The sequence below is a fragment of the Corylus avellana genome, chromosome ca8 (assembly GCF_901000735.1).
Source record: "Corylus avellana chromosome ca8, CavTom2PMs-1.0".
Lineage (NCBI taxonomy): Eukaryota > Viridiplantae > Streptophyta > Magnoliopsida > Fagales > Betulaceae > Corylus > Corylus avellana.
This window is the reverse complement of record NC_081548.1, coordinates 12972089-12986153: the sequence shown is the minus strand read 5'-3', so window position 1 is coordinate 12986153 and position 14065 is coordinate 12972089. Positions and strand designations below refer to the sequence as shown.

Sequence of the window (14065 nt, the reverse complement as noted above, 5' to 3'; positions counted from 1 at the left end):
TGCCAAACTTTGGTAACCCTAAATTATAATTATACAAGACCGTAGCAAATGGGTACACCCCACCTTTAAAACGAATTTGGAAGAGTGAATAGGGGGGTGGTCAATATTTTTGATAATTTTCCAAAAAAGATAATAAAGTCAATGCAACGTCGTCTTCATAAAAAACTTAGACCCATCTTTAATTGGTTCAAAAGCATCAATGGCAGACCAACTATGGTGGACTTTGATTCTTGGAGGTTCCGCATCCGAAGATGGACCCAACACACACTTATTATTTTAATTCAAATCATACCCTAGTCTTTTTATTATTAATCCCCTAATTAATCTGCCTTCAAAGATAAGGTGCCACGTCAATGGCCTAACTCTAAAGAAAAAGTTTTTTTTTTTTTTTTTTTTAAATAATAATAAAAGGAATTGTCAACAGCGGTGACAATAGGATGTGGGGTGGTAAAAGTGGTGGTTACACATACCCGGCCACTGGCGCCAGTAGCATAGAAAAGCGTGCCACCAGCAACATTTATTTTTAATTTCTCACGCTTTTCTTTTGGCTGTGACAGGATTGGTTTGCGAAGCGTGAGGTGGACGCTAGCAGACCATATCTTGTTGTGGTTCCCACGTGTGGCCCCCGCACGCGTGAAGTTGCGCCTCTGCTTTACAACGTGATCCTCGCCACCCACCCAGATGTGCTCTGATTTTTTTATAACTTCTTTCCTCCCAACTTTTTTTATTTTTAATTTATTTTGGCTCTCCTTGGCATTAGAGAGGCCAGTTCGATTAGGGGTTCTGGACCACCACGGTAAATAACTCTATCCGAGCATTTTCGGTAGCTATCTTAAAGCTAAAAATCACAAAAACTCGCATACAGTAGCTTTCCTATATATTAAGATTGCTACAGTTAAATCCAATACATTAAGGCTCCATTTATTTCGACGTAAAATGGTTTCTTTCGTAAAATATTTTCAGGAAAGTCATTTTCTTTAAAAATATTTTTCGTCGAAAACATTTTACGGCGTTTACCTTGTACACGGAAAATAATTTTTTTTTTTTCATATATTTTTATATATATATTTTTTCCAATAAGGTCCCCGCCGGGACCTACACGGAACTTGTTCGAAACTCCGTAGGGACCTGCCAGGGAACTGCCTGGGACCCACTCGGGACTTGACTGGGACCTGCCCGAGACCTAACCGGGACCCGTCCGAGATTTGCTCGGGACCCGCCCTAGACCTGACCGGGACCAGCCCGGGACGTGCCTGGGACCCGATCGGGACTTGACCGGGACCTGCCCGGGGCCCGCCCTAGACCTAACCGGGACCCGTCCGAGACTTGCCCAGGACCCGCCTTGTACCTGATTGGGACTCACCCGAGACCTAACCGAGATCCGCCTAGGCAGGTCCCGGGCGGGTCCCAATCAAGTCCCGGGTGGGTCTCGGTTAGGTCCCGGGCGGGTCTCGGTTAGGTCCTGGGCAAGTCCCGCTGGGGTTCGGGGCGGGTCCCAGGCAGGTCTTGGTCAGGTCCAGTGCGGGTCCCAGGCAGGTCCCAGGCGGGTCCTGGTCATGTCCTAAGAAAGTCCCGGGTGGGTCCCGGGCTAGTCCCGAGCAGGTCCTAGGTGGGTCCCGGGCTAGTCCCGGGCAGGTCCTAGGTGGGTCCCGGTCAAGTCCTAGGTGGGTCCTTGGCAGGTCCTGGGTGAGTCTCGGTCAGGTCCCGTGTGGTCCCGAACAGGTCCTGGGCGGGTCCCGGTCAAGTCCCGGGCAGGTCCCGGTCAATTCCCGGCGAGGTTCTGGGCGGGTCTTGGCAAGGTCCATCGATTTAAGAATAAGATGCTCATAATCGGAAAATGGTTTTCGGTTTTCAAAATCGTAAACCATTTTCCGAAAATTAAAGAAGAATTTTCGGTCAAAAGGAAAATATTTTTCGTTGACCACTATTTTACGTCGAAGTAAACACCGTAAAATACGAAAATTATTTTCTGGAAACCATTTTACGTCGAAGTAAACGGAGCCTAAGTTTAATTATAACATTCCACATGGTTTATTATAATCATAAAATGACATTCTTTCTACTCTTACACTTTTTTATGCAAAATAAATGAATATAAAAACAAAACAAAGGTAAAACAAATAATATTTTAATATTATAGGGAACTATAAATGGAAGCTATTGTGGAGTGCATTTGAATATAGAGGCAAAAAGTAGTTTGATTCCCTAAACTTAAGAAAAATGACAAGAAAATTGTTGGGAATGCTATTATACTAAATTTTGAAGTTATTATTAACCTAAGGAGTTCAAGTGGTAAATTTGGTTTTTTTTTTTTTAAATGGATTTCAATAATTTCATTATTCAAAAAAACTTCTTGCTCAGCAAGTGCAATCTCATGAATACAAAAGAAAAGGCCTCTCTCCAAATTTGATTCATACTTTGAGATAAAGTCAATGAGAACAACTTTTATAAGGTCTTGGCATAAACCAATACATTCGTGTTCTCCAATGAAGGCTTGACAAATCAGTATAAAACACCTTAAGCAAAATAAACAAAAACACTAGTGAGCTCGTTTTTATATTTATATTCCTAAGCCGGTGTTGATGCTACAAGTCTTTCTTAAGTCATTCCAAGAATGATGTGGCTATTAAATTCATCATTGTCATTGTGATTGATCGTTATTGGATTTTTATCAAATTGTGATTTTAATAGCTATATCATTATTGGAGAGACTCAAGAGGGACACAAAAAAGACTTATAGAATTACTTGTTGACCCATATGAGGAATATAAATATAAATATCTCGTGTTTTTGTTTATTTTGTTTAAGGTGTTCCATGCTAATTTGCTAAGCCCTCATTGAAGGGCACAAATGTATTGATTTGTGTCAAAACCTTATAAAAATTATTCTCAGAGTGAATTTGCTAATCTATGCAGATCTTTCGACGTGACACACCCTCCAATAATGGAATATATTAAGAAGATATTCTCATCAGATCAGATGTTCATATCTATTCTAAGAAATTCTTTCTTTATGTAGGGCTTGGACTATCTCTAGAGCATCTCCATCTCAAATGATATTATTTAACTATCTTCCACGTAGTTAATGCCTATGATATATAGTGGGGTCTGAGATGTAGGGCCTTGTCAACTGCTAAGCATTAGATGTGCGAAGTTCAACTCAATTCAAATGGGAAACAATTCTTTGGAGCTATGCTTGCATTTGCATGCGAAAGCAAAGCGTAAGCTTTATCCGTCAACTCTTATAAAAGGACAATTTAGTAATTTACACAGTGTCTCGAAGATCTAGTCGGGATTAACTTGTTTTAATTGCAATTTGCATATGATAGTTTAGATATGAAATTTGCAAATGTGTGGCGCATGGAGAAGAGGGTGGTGGGTGTGGTGGGGCATGTGATGTGGGTAATACACAAACCCACTAATTACACTTTTCTCATGTACACATTCTTCAGGAATCCTATTTACAGTTGTGAGAAAAGCACCTTACCAAGGGGAAGGGGAAGGGGACCACTAGGGTGCTTCTCACTACAGCCTCCAGCGAACATGGGGACCACTAGGAACAGAACGCGTGTCAACATCTTTCGGCGTGTCAGATTCCGCGCCATACGAGACATTCTCTCGTCTTGGAAAGCGTGGCATTGTGTTTCGTCAACGTTACGGACTTTTCACCCTCTCGTCCTCCTTTACTGTGACACGACACGCCTGTGTCTCCCTCTTCTTTTTCTTTTTTTTATTTTATTTTTTTCAATGGAAAATATTTCCAGCCGAAAGCTTACTTCTAATGGCAAATTGTTGTGTACTTAATTGATGATTTAGTGAATCATCGCCTTTGTCTTTAAAATATAATAAATAATAAAAAAAATGGGAAAAAAATATTCACCCAGCCTCGTAGTATGTAACATTCCAATTGCAGCGTGTAGAAAACTCAAGTAATTAAGTAAAAAAAAGGAGGGTAGTAAGGCACGCCAAGCACAAAGCATATAAATAAATATAAAAAAAGAGAAAAAGGGTTAATTTTATGTAAGTAAGGGGTACATCGCGAAGCACAAGTAAATGGGAGTGAGAAAAGTGGCAGGGGTCGCCTGAGCGTGGGCCGACAGGGAAATGGAGGGGCCTACAAGGCGGCGTGGAAACCCAGCTCTGATTTGGTACGGTCGCCTTCATTAAGCACAATATTCGGCGGCGGCACTTTGTGTGACGCAGATCTCCTTCCCCGTTTTTTAACACCATTACTCGGCCCCACCACTCTCACCATCACCTCCTTCCTATTATCCCAAATCTCACCGCTTTAAGCGCGTGACCCACACTACACTACACTACACTGCACTACACCCCTTCTGTTTTGTTTTTGCAATATCACACTGGAAAGCCGGGGGGAGTAGAGTTTTAAAGCGGCTTGGAATTGAAGGAATCCAAGGATCCTTTTTTTAAATATTCACTTTATCCCCCTCACTGCCCACAGAATAGCAGACCCCTTTCCTCTCAAGAAGATTGATTGTTCTTGATTATTCCCTTCCAAGGCCAAGTTTGAGGAGAATAAGAAACAGATTTGGTCAAATTCAGGGTTGTTTTGAGCTTCAATGTTGAGGTTTCTGGTTTTTTTTTTTGGCATTTTGTGGGTATACAGAGAAACCAAACACTTTTGGTTTGCAGAAATAGTTGGAAATTGAGGTCGAATTTGATTACAATATGATTATATTCACTTGCGTATTGCACTGTACCAATAATACTTGGGATTTTATTCAGTGTTACAACCAAATTAATGAATATGAAAAAGTATTCACAAAATAGCCATTTCCCATAATACCAAACACGCCTTAAGAGTATCTCCAATCACTAAACGTGTCCATCTTCCTCCAAACATAGTTGCCACATCGGCCCGCGGATGTTTAAAATGGGTTCAATGTCAATTGCCAATTCATCAATCCATTGGAAGGGGCATGGAGATTCAACTAAACCATAGCAAATTCTTCCAAAGTGGAACCCTATCTTCTGTAATGTTCACAACATTTTCTGTATGTAATTTTTACAAAATGAAAATGGTTAACTATAATCGATGACCTTTAATGATGGAAGATTAAATTGTATAGATTGATAAATGAAAATTAGAGAAAAAAAAACAATGTTGGGTTGACTCGATTCTAGGTTTTCTGAACATGTCCTACAATTACACACGTGAGCCCTTTTACACAAATTTGCTACAATCATTCTAACTAACATAGGTCACAAGCCCATTATTCATTGTTCCTGGTGTTCCTAAGCAAATCTTCGCACCACGACCAAGTTTCAATTTTTCCAATTTCCGAGGAAAACCATCACCAGTACAAATAACATAGGAATTGTTTGGTAATGGACAGTTACTTGAACTGTATTAGAAATTGATTGATGTGACCAAAAAAAAAAAAAAAAATATTTATTTTGTAGTGATTTTTTTTTTTTAAATAATAAAAATTGATTGATGTGATGTAAAAAGTAAGAATGCTACGAGTTAAATTTTTGAATGAATAAGAATAAACTTTTGCCAAACGGCGCTATATTGCAAATGAAGGGAATTTTGGCTTAAAATCTGCGAATTACATTAATGCATGGTTCTGGATTAAACTCTTCCTCGAGCTTGAATCATACAACAGATAAAACTTGATTACACAATTCGTTACACCCTTTTATCTCTGAAAGCTATTTAAGAATACAAATGGAAATTAATAATAATATTGCAGGCATCAATGTTAAATTACCTATTTACCATTTACATACTCAAGGAGGTGAAGATCAAGCTCAAAATATCGGGAAAGAAGTTTCTGCAACAGATATACTTCAGGAGTTAGTGATTACTTCATGTGGCTCAGAAGAAAAAAAAACGATAGATATTTCATCTCACCTTGAAAAAAATCATAGTGCTATATGATATGATAGTTTCAATGTTGAACATTATTATGGCTCATATTTCAACTGGTTATTTAAACACTCGTGGACCCACTAGTAAATCAAACCCACATCTTTGATTGCTCAAAAAAAAAAAAAAAAACCCTTAATTCTATGGTTTGTCTAAAATCCAAATATTATTTTGGATTTAATCCAAGTTTTGGTTTTCCATCTCTACAATCTTTTATTCCCAAGTTAAATGCCAAGATGTAGTCTCTCTCATAGGCAAAAGCTTAAGGCAAGGCATTCACAACCTACCTAAACAATACAGATAGATTGTGTTTTTAAGAGGCAACAACTTGTCTTTCTCCTGTAGTGATTAGATATCATAGGTTTCTTGTTCTTTTTGCCCTTACTAGTTACGTGGCTTCTCTTGTATACTTCATGTATACATAGGACCGCTTTGCGCTTTTAATGATATTTCGATTACTTATATACAAAAAAGGAAAGAGATGCAACAGCTTAATGCAAGAATTTCACTCCCATATGGATGAGAAGTAAGCTCCCATGTCTTTTTCTTCCTTATTTTTTTTTTTTAAAAAAAAATAGAAAAAAAATTGGCAACCAACTATGAGAGAGGTCAGGAGTGACAGTTCCATAGCATGTTGGGGGTCAAGAAGAAGGGTAAGCAACCACCATTAGACATGAATTAAACAAGATGAGTGCCAGAAAGAACCTTAGTTATGGGAGGATGAGAAGATTTTGCTTCAAGATTCAACTGAGGAATGCGTGCAACCTCAGCTGCATTCTCAAATAAGATATATGTAGGAAGTTGATCCATGCTCCCTGCAAGTAAATAATCCTCATATGAATAACTTTAACAAAAACCAAAGAGAAAATGTATAATAGTGAAGCTAAATGTAATTGAACAGTTTCCAAAACTAATATTGTTTTTTACCACCAAGATATATTCCAAACTTTTCGGCAGCATTTGGGAAGAGTCCAAGATCAACTACTCCAAAAGACAAATTTTTGTTCGAATATCTGCGACAAGGAAGCATAACCAGACAAAATTCTGTAATAACAGCTTATATTGACTATTGCAATAAAGGCAACACATTTGCTTCACAACTCTCACAAGGTGCTGAGAAGAGGATCTTTTCTTTTCTTTTTGTTTTTTTTTTTGTCTTTTTCTTAAAGTTCAAGACCCATGTAAGGCAAAAACATACGTAATTGAGAGCTCAGGAAAGCACCGACTTGTGCGTATGCAAGCAGGTGAACATGATGCACGAAATTCTACCTGCCAAATAAAGTTGTTTAATCATAAAAAATTCTTCAAAATTGAGAAGAAAAAAAGTAGGTCAACCATAAAATGAAGATATACCATCATTATGAGTATTAACTAGTGGGGTTAACCATTAATGAGCATCAGCACATTTTAGAGTCCTCTACATATTTCGTGGGGCTTTATATAAGCATGATTACTTGGAGTCAAGTGAATCTGTAGAAAATGGAGTGTGAAAACATGAAGGGAAGCCCCATCAAGGAAACTGGCTAGTTTGCAAGGAACAAGCATAAAAATCCGAGCCACCCAAGCTATCAAATAAGAAAATGATATAGAATACACAAGTCCTAAAATAATACATAACCATGCAAGGATATGCACCAATATTCAATTTATATAAACAACAGAAGAATCTATCTTTCCAAACCTCAGAAATTCACTATATATGATGTGTCTACATATATATACACACATACATATATATGTACACATATACTGATATATGCGTGTAGAAAATAAATAACACCTCTTTTATAATTAAGAATAACATAACACCATTTTTATAATTAAGAATAAAATGAATATCACCACATCATAACTACACTGAGGCGCACCCCAGGCAACAACAACAGTTACAATGGGGGAACCACAAAACACATGCTAAAACAAAAGAAACAATACACACCTTGCTTGCTTCAAAATTGAAAAGAAAGTACTCACCCTTATCATAAGGGCAAGCCTATCAAAAAAGCAGTAGCAAGCAAGCATTTAATGGCCTTGGCCAGTACCTCAATGGCCAAGCAAGCATTTACTGGCCTTGGCCAGTACCTGAATGGCCAAGCAAGCATTTATCTAGTACTGTATTCCTACCTTGGTGACAAGCCTTGTGTGGAGAGAACAGAATAAAGCTAAAGTTTTTCTTTAGATCAAGCAAACACTAGCCAGGTGAACATCCAGAGCTAGAAAAATCAAGAATATACCGCACATGTACCTAAAGTAGTTCATCTCTTAACAGGCAAATATTCAGAACCGATATATTCCCTTCTTATACCTGGGGTAGTCCTTCCCCACACTCTCAATTGGAGTTAACTCCTTTGCAATCTCCTCACGAAGGTTTTATAACATTTTTTTATCATACAGTTATTGGATAACTAGTGGCAACTGAAGATGAAATGAATTAGAATCCCTTTCTCTCCATTAACTTACAAGAAAGGAGCATGTCCTTCAGATCTGGCAAACAACCATATCAGTTCTTAGCTGATGAGAGAAAATCAATTACAGAGTGCTGGAATCACTCCAGACAAAGTTGCCTCTGGGAATCAACAACATTTTTGTAAAGCTACATCCCCATTCATTTATCAGGATGAAAGCAGATATAGTTGAAATTGTTAAACAGAATGAATTCTGAGAAAAAGTCCTTAGAACCAACCGGCCAGAATCTTGATGTGTTCCCCTGTCAGCAAAGTTTCCAGCTGCAACGGTGTTAACTCACTTGAAGTACCTGGTCCATAAATACTCTTACTACAGGGTGCTAACTAGCCAGCTTTCGGAAAAAAATATAACAATAATAACGACAACATGAATTCAAGAATGCTCGCTTTACAATGTGATTAACTCAATTTTTTTATTTTTTATTTTTTTTTTTCTATTTAATGGATTGTTTAGGTACTTCACATTGTTGGAATCACTCCAGCTGAAGATGCCTCAGGGAATCAACAAAGTGCTGTTCATTTAACAAGATGAAAGCAAACATAGTTGAAATTGTAAAACTTGATGAATTCTGAGAAAAAGTCCTTAGAACCAACCAGCCAGAATCTTGAGGTGTTCCCTCTATCAGCAAGGTTTCAGCTGCTGAATTGATTCTTAAACCTACTTAAAACCTAAAGAATCAATTAAATATTAGAAAAAACAACATTTTGAGTTAATCACATTGTAAAGCAAAACATTCTTCAATCCATAACGTTGTTGTCATCATTATTATATTTTTTTCTGGGGCAAGCTTTCTTGTTGATCAAATGCACTTCATGAATTCAAGAATCCTCTGCTTTACAATTCGATTAACTCACAATTTTTTTATATTTAATTGATTCTTTAGATATTTCACAGTATTATTGATTAACTCACCTGTTGTTGAAATTGTCATTGTGATTAGTGTTATAATTTTTATCGGCAAGCTTCTTGCTGATCAGAGGCACTTCATGAATTCATGAATGTTCTGTTTTACAATGTGATTAACTCCATATGTTTATTTTCTTTTTTTATTTAATTGATTCTTCATGTACCTCACAATATTATCGATTAATATTACCATTATAGAGAAAATCAATCACAAACTTGCTGGAATCACTCTCCAGACAAAGATGCCTCTGAGAATCAACCTTTTTTTGTAAGGTTAAAAGTGCATTCATCTATCAGGATGAAAGTAAACATAGTTGAAATTATTAAACATAAAGAATTCTGAAAAAAAGTCCTTAGAACCAACCAGCCAGAATCTTGATGTGTTCCCCTCTGTCAGCAAGGTTTCCAACTGCAACGGTGTTAACTTACTTGAATTACCTAAAGAATCAATTAAATACAAAAAAAACAAACATTTTGAGTTAATAACATTGTAGGGCAAAGGATTCTTGAATTCATGATGTGCATATGAGGAACAAGAAGCTTGCCTTAGAGAAATAATAATTAAAAACTTTGGGATGTAATTGAGCCTAGTCAAGTTGGATAGTGGCCACTCAAACATGACTCGACAAACTATATCTTAGCTCGAACACAAGCAAAGCTCTAACAACGTGTTCAAGCATGACTTAAATAAAATAGCTGGACCCAAATAAACCAAACAAGTCGAGCTCAAGCTAGAGTTTTAGTCAAATTGCAGTTTTTATTTTTTTTTATAAGTAATCGAAATTTAATTGGAAAGCACAAAAAAACCCAAGTATACATGGAGTATATAAGAGATACACCTAGCTATAAAGAGAAAACAAGTCAAGAAAATCATGAAAACTAATCAAATTAAGATCTAAAGCAGTTGTCCGCTGGTAAAAAGTTTTGAAAAGAAAGGCTTTAGAGTTCCACCACCGTCCTCTCACAATCTTCAAAACTTCTACCATTTCTTTCCTTCCAAAGACATCACAAATAACAGGACAAAACTATCTTCCACACAGCTGCACTCAGAAGACTGCCTCCCAACCCTCTCCAACAAGCAAAAAGTCCTCCTATTCTTCTAGGCAAAACCCAAGGCTAACTTAACACAACTAAAAATAGCACGTCACAAAGCATTAGTGATTTCCCACTTCTCTTACACATACAACACCAATCAACCACAAAGACATGCTTTTTCCTTAGGTTATCCATGGTGAGATCTCTAGGGCGGCTGTCCAAGCAAAAAACATTGCTCTCAAGGGGACCTTTTGTCTCCAAATACATTTACATCGAAAATGAGTGTTATAATGAGGTACAAGGACGTTATAGTAAGATCTAACATTAAACATCCCTCTATTGGAAGGGGCCTAGCATAGATTGTCTTCATCTCCGTGTCTCAATCTAAAGGAATACAACAAATTAAAAAGTGAAGCAAATGTCAACTTCCCAATCGTAAGCCGCTTTGATAAAGTTTACATTCCACTGGTGGGAATCACTAGATAACTACAAGTAATCTACCACAAAAGAACCTTTACGCGAGCAACACTACACAAATCCAAGAAATTTTCCATAAAGACCTAATCCCCACACTATATATGTCATGCCAAAATCTAATCTTGGAACCATTTCCCATCTCAAACCTGGTATGACTAGAAAATCCCCTCAGCCGCTCCTTATATTTTTCCATAACCCCACCCCACCCCATACAACCCATGGACTTCATTAGAATACCACCAGCCCTACTAGCTACTATATTTAGTGTCCAATTACGGCTCTCCACAACGCCTCTCATGCAAATAGCACCAAAGCCACTTCCCCAAAAGAGCACGGTTGAACAAAAGCAATTTTTGGACCCCAAATCCTCCTTAGAAATCGGAGAACAAACATTGGACCACCTAACCAGGTGAAATTTGAACTCATCACCTAGCCCACCCCATAAGAAGTCTTGTTATATCTTCTCTATGCGATTACCAACACGAGTAGGAAAGGAGTAGGAAGAGAAAAAAGAAACCTGAAATACGTATACAAATTGGAAAAGGCGCTCTTAATTAAGGTAATCCTTCCACCCTTAAACAAGTACATCCTCTTCCATCCCGCCAAAAGGCACTCAATCTTCTCAATAACACCATTCCAAATAGATTTGGCCTTAAAAGGAGCTCCAAGTGGAAGACAATATACTTCAAAGGCAAAGAAGACACCCCACAACACATAATACTGGCCAACTCATCAACATTACTAACATTAACCACAAGAACCAATTTTGACATAGCTAGATTAATCTTCAAACCAAATTCAGCTTCAAAGCATAAGAATAATGGACGTAGATAACGCATGTTTTTGTGTTTGCCCCACAAAATATCAGAGTGTCATCCACAAACAGAAGATGAGAAATGTGAAGCACACCAATGTTCCTAGACCCCATAGAAAAGCCTAAAAGAAAGTCCCCATCTACAGTAGCTGTTAGCATTTTACTTAGACCCCACATCCATCCATCTCAAAGGATACAACAACTTTCCCCTTATCTATACTAATATTACCCTTCGAACCTACAAATGAGAGGATGGCAAAGGAGAAAAATCAGGCAAAGGAATCTACTTCTCCTCTTTAACAACAATAACCCACTCAGAACTAGGAGCTAAGATGACTCCTAAAGAACCTATACTGAGGGCATGGATGTTTTCTGACAGTGCAGAAGTTAACTTGGCCATCATCACGTCATTTCTCAAAAAAACAACATCAACCACATTATCTTGGGTAGGTCCATCTTGTCGAAATAAACAAGGCCACTCCGGTAACTTGCACACTTTGCCACCAACGTCGAACTTGACGAGCCCAGAGTTTATAGAGAAACTAATTTTTTGATAAGTAGTCAGCAGACTTTATTAAAAGCGTAGGCGCCCCAAAGTATACTGGGAGTATACAAAGAAGATCACCTAACTAGAAGGGGAAAAAGGTACAAGGAAATCATCAAAGCTAATCGACACCGGAAAGACAAACGCTATAGTCCAAAGATACAAAGTATGGAAACAATAGGATAAAATGTCCTCAAAGGACCTCTCCAAGTCCTCGAAACACCTATTATTTCTCTCTCCATAAGCACCAAAAAAAAAAAAGTAGGCACCATCTTCCAGACCGCAGCACTCCCCCCCCTACCTGAAGACCACCAACAAGCCAGCAACTCGACGACCCTACCAGGCATCACCCACGATAACCCAAAGGGACCAAAAAAGGCACTCCACAGAGTAGACGCAACCTCACAATGCAGAAGAAGATGATCCACCGTCTCCTCGCTCTTCTTGCACATACAACATCTGTTTACAACAATCACATGTCGCTTCCTGAGATTATCTAAGGTCAGAATTTTGCCCCAAGCCACTGACCATGCAAAGAAAGCTGCCCTTGGAGGAGCCTGTGTCCGCAACACTCTTCCATGGAAACCTCCTCCCTTCCGAACAAGCCCATGAGAAAAAGAGAGACTTGACCGTGAAATAACCTCTTTTGGAGGGTGTCCACCATAATCTATCTTCAGACCCTCGACTCACCCTAGCTGCATGCAGCATCTGGAAGAAAGAGGTAAAGACATCCACCTCCCAGTCATGAGCCTCTCTAGAAAAACTCACATTCCATTGATTGGACCCACCTATCATCTCCAAGTTATTTGCAACTGAGGCCTCTTTCGCACAAGCAATACTAAAGAGAATCGGGAAAGCTATCCTGAGGCCTGTATCTCCACACCACCAATCATGCCAAAAGCTAACCCTAGTCCCATCCCCCACTACAAATTTCGTAAAGCCTTTGAAAGTATCCCACCCTTTCCTAATATTCTTCCATAGCCCCACCCCAAATGCTCTTCCAGGCTCAACAGAACACCACCCTCCCCATAAGCTTCCATACTTTGAATCTACCACCATTCTCCACCAAGCATCTCTCTCCGTCCCATATCGCCATAACCATTTTCCTAAAAGAGCGCGATTGAACACCAATAAATTCCTAATTCCCAACCCTCCTTCCTTGATCGGAGTGCAAACCTGCGACCACTTCACCAAGTGGTACTTAAACTCCTCACCTATCCCACCCCATAAGAAATTGCATTGAAGCTTCTCAATGCGCTTAGCAACACTCACCGGAATAGGGAATAAAGACGAGTAATAAGTGGGCAAGTTAGCGAGAGTGCTCTTGATAAAGGTGACCCTACCCCCCTTCGACAAATACACCCTTTTCCAACTGGCCAACCGATGTTCGATCTTCTCGATAACTCCATCCCAAATCTGCTTGGACTTATAAGAGCCTCCCAACGGGAGACCAAGATACTTCACTGGCAAAGTAACGGCCTCACACCCTAAAATACCAGCTAACAACTCCACTTGCTCCACATTCCCCACCGGAATTAGCATCGACTTAGCCAAATTAACCTTCAAACCGGATGCACCTTCAAACCACAAAAACACACTCCGCAAATAGCGTAACTGGGCGGGCCTAGCATTGCAAAAAATCAAGGTATCATCGGCAAATAAAAGATGAGAGACAATAGTATTGCCGACCTTGAAGCCTTCTACCAACCCCCCCTGAACCGCCGCAGATATCATCCTACTCAAAGCCTCCATCACAAAAACAAACAACAAAGGAGAGAGGGGATACCCTTGTCTCAAACTCCTGGAGCTGCTAAAAAATCCTTTAGGAGACCCATTTACTAGAATCGAAAACCGCACCAAGGATATGCAATGTTGAATCCAAGAACACCATAATCCTCTAAAACCAAACCTCCTTAACAAGTACATCAAAA

The 14065-nt window shown here is 38.9% G+C and overlaps 1 protein-coding gene and 1 long non-coding RNA gene across 2 annotated transcripts in view; both read right to left on the bottom strand.

Annotated features, from left to right (window-relative positions):
- Positions 1 to 5500: 5500 nt before the first annotated feature.
- Positions 5501 to 14065, bottom strand: part of LOC132190443 (uncharacterized) — a 15549-nt gene continuing 6984 nt past the window's right edge. The window contains exons 6-10 of the mRNA XM_059605434.1: positions 9629 to 9702; positions 7091 to 7161; positions 6820 to 6905; positions 6598 to 6707; positions 5501 to 5797 (exon numbers count right to left, since the gene is read on the bottom strand). Coding sequence (XP_059461417.1) covers positions 5735 to 5797; positions 6598 to 6707; positions 6820 to 6905; positions 7091 to 7161; positions 9629 to 9702 — 404 coding nt within the window. The 3' untranslated portion in view covers positions 5501 to 5734. The remainder of the gene's footprint in view (positions 5798 to 6597; positions 6708 to 6819; positions 6906 to 7090; positions 7162 to 9628; positions 9703 to 14065) is intronic.
- LOC132190444 (uncharacterized) lies at positions 7171 to 9616 on the bottom strand. The gene is made up of 3 exons (XR_009441134.1): positions 8952 to 9616; positions 8576 to 8647; positions 7171 to 8458 (listed from the first exon to the last, which is right to left on the bottom strand). It is a non-coding gene; the product is annotated as an uncharacterized LOC132190444 (long non-coding RNA).